This window comes from Clupea harengus, chromosome 3 (genome assembly GCF_900700415.2).
Source record: "Clupea harengus chromosome 3, Ch_v2.0.2, whole genome shotgun sequence".
In the NCBI taxonomy this organism is placed as follows: domain Eukaryota; kingdom Metazoa; phylum Chordata; class Actinopteri; order Clupeiformes; family Clupeidae; genus Clupea; species Clupea harengus.
In genome coordinates this window covers 15,021,037-15,030,318 of record NC_045154.1, presented here as the reverse complement: position 1 = coordinate 15,030,318, position 9,282 = coordinate 15,021,037, and the positions used below count along the sequence as shown (strand labels likewise).

General features: G+C 45.5%; 1 protein-coding gene across 2 annotated transcripts; it reads left to right on the top strand.

Moving 5' to 3' along the window:
- The first annotated feature begins 2,440 nt into the window (after window positions 1-2,440).
- On the top strand, window positions 2,441-9,282 carry edc3 (enhancer of mRNA decapping 3 homolog (S. cerevisiae)). 2 transcript variants are annotated; one of them, XM_012841546.3, is made up of 7 exons: window positions 2,441-2,591; window positions 3,279-3,455; window positions 3,605-3,906; window positions 4,639-4,965; window positions 5,220-5,373; window positions 6,358-6,575; window positions 8,407-9,282. In XM_012841546.3, exons 2-7 carry the CDS (start codon window positions 3,292-3,294, stop codon window positions 8,739-8,741), a joined length of 1,500 nt encoding a protein of 499 aa, XP_012697000.1. In that variant the 5' UTR covers window positions 2,441-2,591; window positions 3,279-3,291; the 3' UTR covers window positions 8,742-9,282. The 2 variants fall into 2 exon arrangements, with proteins under 2 accessions (XP_012697000.1, XP_031420534.1); XM_031564674.1 differs by having other exon boundaries at window positions 2,448-2,591; window positions 3,282-3,455.

Below are 9,282 nucleotides of genomic sequence, written 5' to 3'. Positions count from 1 at the left end.
ACAGCAAACTGCTAGGGAACAAAACTCCACTTTCAATTAGCTGGCAATCTTGCTCTATTGTTTGTGTAACAGACATTACATCCAGATATCTGTGTTATAGCAGCCACATTTGTGGGGGTGGAAATAACTAATCTGGTAAGGTTCATAGGGATGTGACAATATGAATAAAATGTCCCATTATCCTTGGTATAAAATGCATACATTATTTTATACTTGTAAATGTAATATATTAGTATCTACAACAACATGAGACGACAAGAGAAACACGTTGCTGTGTATCACGGCCTCTTACTTTGTCTGCTTCTCTGTTTGTCGTGTCCTTGTCTCAGTGACAGGCTCCTGCAGTGGCAATGCTGAGTTCTCTCCCTCCTTTCGCTCTCTTGTGTGCTCACTCCGAAGCTCCTCATCCAAAGAAAGGCTTCTGAGAGAGCAGCCCTGCTTGCCCGGGTAGCCATGGCGACCGCTGTACACAGGCTTCGGTGGGTGTGCAAAGTCCAGCCCTCCCCTTCAGAGAATCATGTGCTCGGAACTTTAGTGGTGGCCTGTTAGACGGCGGCTCAGAGCGACCAGAATTCCACATGTGAGCACCATGCCTCCATGACCCAAACATCCCAGCGTAGCATGCTGTGTCAGTGTGGAGGAATTTAAACTTCAGAGTGGAAGACAGTGTCAAGCATTATGCATTTGTGAGAACAAAAAAAAACAGTGTTGTTTGGTGAGGCATTAAGAACAGTAATCAAAATGATTGTTTTTTATGCTGTGCCTCATAGGCTACTGGAGGTCTAGTGTAAGGGAATAAACATTCAGGTTGGACCTTTCAGATTCTCACAGGCCACAGCCATTTTTCCAAGTGTGGAATTCTGCATGCTTGTGGCTGAAAGACCATGTCAGAGATAAAGGGGGTGGCAGGCAGAAGTGGTTAGCTGAGAGAGGGTCAGCCTAGGTGGAAGTTATCAAGCACACACATCTAGCTCAGAGGCGATTACTGGGACCTGTTCTTGTAGTGTGCCACTCCTATAGTCCATGGCTAACAGAGACGGTCCTGCTCTGTACAGTACACACTGATTTATATCCAAACACACAATGAAACGCCTTTGTATACTTTATCTTGGTTATGAGAATCAGGGAATGCATTTTCTTGCAACCCAGCAACATCTGAGTGGCACAAATACAATGATTCTTTGGCAGTAGAGGGCAACTTGTGTTGGACTGGAGATAACAGAGCAGTACATCAGAGCATGTGAATACTAATGCCATGGCGCTAATGTCTTGACACAGTCATAGATGTGAGTAGCCTGAAGTCTCAGCTCGGCTCAGTGGAAAATAAATAGATTTATCAATTTGACGATACCTAGATTACAAACTAAAATGGATTTAGCAATATCATTATCTTGGTCTCAGACTGTTGAATTACTACTAAATTGACACTTAAGATAACTCCTCTTTCCTAGATCTTATAACAGACGTTGTCAGATCGGAAATTACATGTGGGATAGAGGTGCCATTTCCTGTACTAACTTCACAGGGATCAGCGTTACGCCCATATGTCTATGGTTACGCCAGCCAAAATAATCCTACATAAAACATCCGGTTTTTGGCAATGGCGGACAAAAACTGTTCACCATATGTCAAAATCAAAGTCTGGTCTAAAACTGTTACTACAAGTCGCTTGGTACAAACGGTCAGTGTTGAAAATAAACGTAATTAAAAAGCCAATCATAATTTGCATATCTGTATTTATGCTGACGTAGATTCTAATTTAAGACACTGAAATAGTTCTATATACTTAATGTTATTTTGGTTATGTTCTGCTTTGCTAAGGTGTTAAAAAGTTACCATGTAGGCCAAGAAAAAGGAGTGAGTTCACTTGTTTATCATTTTATTTCCATAATAATATATATTTTTATATTTGACATACATATTTCAGACGGACGACAATTCCCCACTTTTTATTTCAGAATCATGTTCTACACCCTTTAATAAAGAGATTTTACTCCTATATTGAGGGTGTACACTTTGTAGTTTTCCCAGCCTAATAACTTTTGCAGCTGGTCAGTCAATTGGACTTGTAATTATTATTCCATGCTATTGGGAATAAAAATCCGTGAGAGTAGTGAGTATTTATTTTTACTTCATTGTGCAGTGACACAAGAAAGGAGGTACGCTATAATTATTTATTTTAAGGTGAGACAGTTCTCTCAAGAACAATTGTGAAATTGGTGTAGTTTGATATACCACACTAACGCATATATATAACTTAGGCTAACAACATTGGTGAAATGGGGCGATGTGTTAGGCCTACATATGTTTTTAGAGCATTAAATGCCAAAATGCTTTACTGCTGTATGGATTAAATCAAAGTAAGATCGTTTCGTACCGCCGCATTGGGCCTTTACTTTGAGGTTTTACCGTCTCCCATCCAGAAATCGAGACCGGAAGCGACTTGCACTAATTAGTCTAGTTTCACGCTGTTTTCACAGGGGCAAGAAAAATTCCACGATAGTCCAATTTCAGTCAATAATTTGTCATTTTCAAAAAACAATTATTAAACGTTCTTATTAACAGGACGGTCTCAATCTAAGGTCACTGTGGTACGTATATGAAATGTTTTGAAAACAGTAAATGAAATGAGAGCGGAATTCAAATCTTGGTGGTTGCTCAGCAAGCCTATGCTAGTTTACCAACCTGATATAGCAGTAAATAAACTAGCATAGCTAGCTAACCGCTAGCTACCTTTTAGCGGCTGAAGAAATATGCTTGTCATTTTTGGCTGATTTCATTTGGTCTCTGGAGAGAACGAGGCTTTTTGCTGATAACGTTGTAGGTATCGTTAGCTATACCGTATGTGTCTGCTATTTCGTGTAGAGCCTATTGACCTACAAGTGTGTCCACTTGTGACTTAACGATAGCCTAGCTAACACTACAGCTCTGACCCATAACATCACAACTCTCACGTTAGCTGAAATAGCTAGCTAGCATAAAAAGTAGCGGGATTGAAATCAGAAACGTTCTGGATGGTTTTACAGTAGATAATTGTTGTTAATAGAAACATTATTTCTGGCGGACTTCGTTTGTTGGTGGATGGGTAGGGTATTAATGTAAGTTAGCTGTGGTAACAGTAATGAACTGGCGTAACGTCATTCATGTAAGCTATTGATGTTTTTCTCTGTTGTTGTGAGTGTTTAGCGCCAACTACATTTCGATCAATATCTACATCTTCAGTAAAATAATTTATCAAAAAAGTCTGGAATAATTTAGGTTACATTTTTTTTTCTCAGAAGCACTGGAACAATGGCAGCAGACTGGTTGGGCAGTCTTGTATCTATCAATTGCGGTCCAACACTGGGAGTGTACCAGGGAGAGGTGTACTCCGTCGATCAGTCCAGCCAGACCATCTCTCTCAGACAGCCTTTTCACAATGGCGTAAAGTGCCCCGTTCCTGAGGTCACGTTCAGGTGAGAGACAATGACCCAGTGAGATTTGGAAATGCAGTGTTACTGTACAGTAGCGATCATCTTATTCATCTAATCTTATTGTTCAGTGTTATTATTGCAGTAATAGCCACAGATGTCGTTTGTCTCATTACCAACTGTGCCTTTTGTAGTGCCATGGATATCAAGGACCTCAAGATCCTAAATATTCACGGCAGCAGTGGGAATGGCATCACCCAGCGAAGCGTCTCGGACGTGGCGGCCTCCATGGGCGGGCTTGGCAGCCGCGGCGGCGGCGGTGGCAAGACGGGGGGCGGCCCGACCAATAGCACCCCTATGGTGGTGCCCAGCCGAGCGGAGCAGAAGGCAGTGGAGGGCCACGGCTCCCCCCAGCAGCCCGGCGCCAAGAGCTACGGCGAGAGGCATGCGGACGCGGCCGGCCAGACCAAAGGCTTCCGGCGCAGGCACAACTCCTGTAAGTATGTCACAGTGATGAACACCACTCACACACTCCTGTAAGTATGTCATGCTTATGAACACCACTCACATGATCCTGTAAGTATGTCATGCTTATGAACACCACTCACACACTCCTGTAAGTATGTCACGGTGATGAACACCACTCACACACTCCTGTAAGTATGTCACGGTGATGAACACCACTCACACGCTCCTGTAAGTACGTCATGGTAACAGGTCAGCTAGGCTCCTGTAAGTACGTCATGGTAACAGGTCAGCTAGGCTCCTGTAAGTACGTCATGGTAACAGGTCAGCTAGGCTCCTGTAAGTGTCTCATGGTTACAGGGCAGCTAGACTCCTGTAAGTACGTCATGGTTACAGGGCAGCTAGACTCCTGTAAGTACGTCATGGTTACAGGGCAGCTAGGCTGATTGCCCTGTCAAGTCTGAACTTGGTTAATGATTTTTCCGCTATCAATCTTTAAACAGAAGAACTATATAGAATGTGTTGCTTCTGTCATAGCGAACTTCCATGGAAGAGTTCTACTTGATGCATTTGCCCTAGGCAGTGTCTGTGTCAGTAAGGGTCCTAGGCAGTGTCTGTGTCAGTAAGGGTCCTAGGCAGTGTCTGTGTCAGTAAGGGCCCTAGGCAGTGTCTGTCTCAGTAAGGGCCCTAGGCAGTGTCTGTCTCAGTAAGGGCCCTAGGGCCTCCTGTTCTCCCACTCATCTGGGCTCATTCTTCTCCTCAGGGTCGTCCAGCAGTCGGGGCGGGAGCCAGGCCACGCCGAAGAAGAACGGGATGAAGAATGGGGGGGGGATGAAGAACAAAGACGACGAGTGCTTCGGGGACGTCTTGGACGACGGCCTGGACGAGGACTTTGACTTTGAGGGGAACCTGGCACTGTTTGACAAGGCGGCTGTGTTTTCCCAGATCGAAACGTCACGATCACGAGGGACGCCGGAGAAACAGACACAGCCAGCGCGGTACCGACACGACGAGAACATTCTGGAAAACAAACCCGTCATTTACAGACAAATAGCTGTGCCTCAGCCAGGCGCCAAAGAGTACTGCACCGGTAAGATTTAACTTTTATTTTGACTTTAGCTGAACTGGTAAGATTGAACTCCCCAGGTGTAAATCACCATGTTCCTTTAGCCTAACTGGTAGAGCAAAGTGCCTGTAGCCCTGTTGAAACCCATGATTTTGGTGTTGGTAGCCCTTAACTCTGCCAGTTGAGCTGCAGGAAGACTCTTCGAAGGTCCTGTGTGTGGTTTAAAGTGCCAAGTGTAGTGATGCGCGGTGCTGTGTGTCCCCTGTGGTGCTCCGTAGACTGCGGGCTGGTGGTGCCTAGCGTCTCGTACGAGTTGCACAAGCGTCTGCTGAGCGTGGCGGAGCGGCACGGCCTGTCCCTGGAGCGCCGGCTGGAGATGACGGGCGTGTGTGCCAGCCAGATGGCCCTCACGCTGCTCGGAGGACCAAACAGGTGAGCCGCACGGCATCATGGGAACTAGGCCAGGGGATAGCTAGGGTGGGTGTCATTACAGGGGAAGAACCAAAGGATCAGATCCTTGAAAACAACTTAAGTGTCAGGAGAAAAAAACATTACATGGGTGCTTGTCCAAGTTTGGGGAAGCTGCATATGTGAAGATCTTCAGATGCAGTGTTCATGCTGCTGAAGCAAAGCTTAGAGGAGTAGTCTCTGGGTTAGAGCAATGCTTAGAGGAGTAGTCTCTGGGTTTGATGCTGCTGGAGCATTGCTTAGAGGAGTAGTCTCTGGGTTAGATGCTGCTGGAGCAATGCTTAGAGGAGTAGTCTCTGGGTTAGAGCAATGCTTAGAGGAGTTGATATGTGAAAATTCACCCTAGTTACCTCAGGACTCCGGAGCTGCATATAAGTAAATTGCAATCGGGCTCACTCCCAGCACAAGGCTGAAAGTTAAGCAATATTAAACACATTGCACAAGGTTTATATAGACAGAAGTTTAGCGTTCAACAGGGATAACCACGTGGTGGATTTCTGACGTCCGAGGCAAGGATGGAAGTTTTGCAAGGTCGGAAGAAGCACAGTTCGACCCTTCTTATCACCTCTGGTCTAAACATGCTCTTGTACATATGCAGACTAAGTGGCACCTAATATCCGAAGTTACACACACGCAGAAACACAGAAAAGCCATGTTCCTGCTTACATAAGTATATGATTCATATAAGGTAATTAATAATACAAGGCACTTGATTATTATATTCTTAAGTCATTACCAGTGTTTGGAAATTATCTCCATCAGGAGTAGTCTCTGGGTTGGCCATCTGGCCTGTTGTGCTTTTCTTGTGATCTCACTGGATACACTGCTCTTTTCCCTCTCTCTTGTTCTCTCTCTCTCTTCCTTCCTCTCCTCTCCTCTCTCTCTCTCTCTCTCTCTCCCTCTCTCTCTTTTCCTCTCTTTCCCTCTTGTTCTCCCCCCCCGGTACAGGCTGACCCCTAAGAACGTTCACCAGCGTCCGACCGTGGTGCTGCTGTGCGGCCCCCACGTGCAGGGCGCTCAGGGCATCAGCTGCGGCCGCCACCTGTCCAACCACGACGTGGAGGTCATCCTCTTCCTGCCCAACTTCGTCAAGATGCTGGAGGCCATCACCAGCGAGCTCTCGCTCTTCTCCAAGACAGGGGGGAAACAGGTGGCCAGTGTTAAAGGTACCACAGGGACTACAACTCCCAGACTGCACTTCATAGTAATCACTAATGGCTGTGTCCTTACATGGCATGGGTTCTGTTTTCTTGCCATGAAAGAATTAATTTTGCCGGACAAATTCGACACTTGTTTCAATAACCAGAACGCAGATATAATGTATCCGGTATAATGTACACCTAGGTTGTTTCAATAACATGTTCTAAACGCATATATAATGTATCTGGTATAATGTACACCTAGGATGACAACCTAAGGATTGACGACCTCCTGCCTGGACACGAGAAACTGAAGAGCTAGGCGAAAGACGTAAAACTGAAGAAAGAAACTAAAGTGTAGCTTTTAAACGCACGCTTTTCAAGCACTCTGAGATGAAAAGGAAAACACAAATGCATTGTTTACTGTAGCTACGCTCGATCATTGTGAGCCCATATGTCTTGTTTAACATACAGTGGGCTGCAAGTTACAGCCATGGCTACAACTACACAGAAGTATTATCAAAACGATGGCACTACGAGACAAATCTTGTACTAAGTCCTATATATTGTTATCGCTAACATGAGCAGAATGTGGTTTGGGCAAACAAAATTTCCCCAGTGAAGAGAATAAGCCTACTTCCCCTTTTTAAGGTTGCTGGTCTTTACTGTCACGAAATAAGCTACCAAACAAACCCAGAGAGACGCGGATGTATCTGATAGATTATGCCCTCCTCCTAGTGATCGATCAGTTTGATTAGCTAATCACTATGATGTATCTGGCCAGTTCAGACTGAAGCTTCTCAGAATTAAATCCCTCACACTGTCTAACGGTAGCAGCAAGTAGTAGATTTTGTGGCTGCATTAATCAGTAAAATAAGACATGATTTATTAACTTTGGTTAAAACACAAATGTCTGCTTTAAGGATATGTTTTATGTTTTGTATGAGCATTATTTCGGCAAGCTTTTAATTCATCGTTTTAATAAATTTAAAGGCAAAGAACTGTAATTGCCAGCAAATTGAATCCCATATTGCTATTATTTCAATTCAGTTCAGTTCAATTCAATTCAAATCAAATTCTATTGTGTTCTATGTACAGCACTTGATGGAGATAATTTCCAAGCACTGTTAATTACTTAAGAATATATGAATCAAGTGCCTTGTATTAATATATTCCTTGTATGAATCATGTACTTGTGCATGTGCGTGTGTGTAACTTAGGATATTAGGTGCCACTTAGTCTGCATATGTACAAGAGTATGTTTAGACCAGAAGTGATAAGAAGGGTCAAACTGTGCTTCTTCCGACCTTGCAAAACTTCCATCCTTTCCTCGGACGTCAGAAATCCACCACGTAGTTATCTCTGCTGAACGCTAAACTTCTGTCTATATGAACCTTGTGTTTATCATTGCTTCACTTTCAGCCTTGTGCTGGGAGTGAGCCCGATTGCAATTGTTGTTTGTCTAATAAATATACTTATATGCAGCTCCGTAGTCCTGAGGTAACTAGGGTGAATTTTCACCTATCAGCACTTAAAGCGGTTCTGTTAAACTCCCCCTCATTGCTTCATTGACACAAATGAATTCTATTGAAAAATGAAGTTTTGTGAGTGTTAACACCGGTCAGCCCCATAGGCCTCATACTTCCTTGTGTGATATGATGAGTGTTAACACCGGTCAGCCCCATAGGCCTCATACTTCCTTGTGTGATATGACGAGTGCTCGTCCTGACCTGGTTTTCTCCTTGTGTGACACGTGTGATATGACGAGTGCTCGTCCTCACCTGGTTTTCTCCTGGTGTGACACGTGTGACATGACGAGTGCTCGTCCTGACCTGGTGTTCTCCTGGTTGTGTTGCAGACCTGCCCACCAGTCCAGTGGACCTGGTCATCAACTGCCTGGACAGCCACGAGAACGCCTTCCTGCAGGACCAGCCTTGGTACCGCGCCGCGGGCGACTGGGCTAGCCAGAACCGAGCCCCCGTGCTCAGCATCGACCCGCCGGTGAGCGGGCAGGAGGCGGCGGTGGAGGCCAAGTGGTCTCTGTCGCTGGGGCTGCCCCTGCCGCTGTCGGAGAGCGGGGGGCGCGTGTACCTGTGCGACATCGGCGTGCCCAAGCAGGTGTTCCAGGAAGTGGGCATCAAGTACCACTCCCCCTTCGGCTGCAAGTTCGTCATCCCACTGCACTCGCCGTAGCCATGGCGCCCGGCGGACGACACGTCACACTCTCTCGACCCTGACCTCTGACTGTGGGGTCAGGGGGCATTGAGCCAGAGTTGAGCCTTAACCTCCTGACAGTCTAGAGTGTAAAGAGCTGTTTGCTTAGTGGCAGCTGGGTGTGAGATGGATGAATGAATGAATGAATGAATGAATGAATGACTGCAGGACAGAATATATTTCTTTCTCATTCTTCTTCATGCGCACAACCGTATGATGTATGCTGTACTGAAAAGAGAAAATGAATGGTATTAGTATTCAGAAGAACAATCTTTTTTTCCATACTTATTTTTTCCTTGCTGTGTTTACTGAGGTGTGTCTCCACTCTACTGAGGTCCCAGCAGACGCCTCCTGTGCAGGGGGGGGGGAGAGGAGGAGGAGAGAGGGAGGAACACATGTGGTCTGTGCAGGGGGGAGGAGGAGACGGGGAGGAACACATGTGGTCCATCTTTTGTGTAGGAGTGAGCTAGTTCTCACCCCAGAGTATGTTTACGGTGTGAGGGCTCCTGACATGGTGTTC

What these genes read in the sequence shown, in the direction of transcription:
- edc3 (XM_012841546.3), top strand. Translation starts at nt 3,292, where the DNA reads ATGGCAGCAGACTGGTTGGGCAGTCTTGTATCTATCAATTGCGGTCCA. An exon ending in CTGCTCGGAGGACCAAACAG is followed by an intron (nt 5,374 to 6,357) that starts GTGAGCCGCACG and finishes CCCCCGGTACAG; the next exon opens with GCTGACCCCTAAGAACGTTC. An exon ending in ACAGGTGGCCAGTGTTAAAG is followed by an intron (nt 6,576 to 8,406) that starts GTACCACAGGGA and finishes GTTGTGTTGCAG; the next exon opens with ACCTGCCCACCAGTCCAGTG.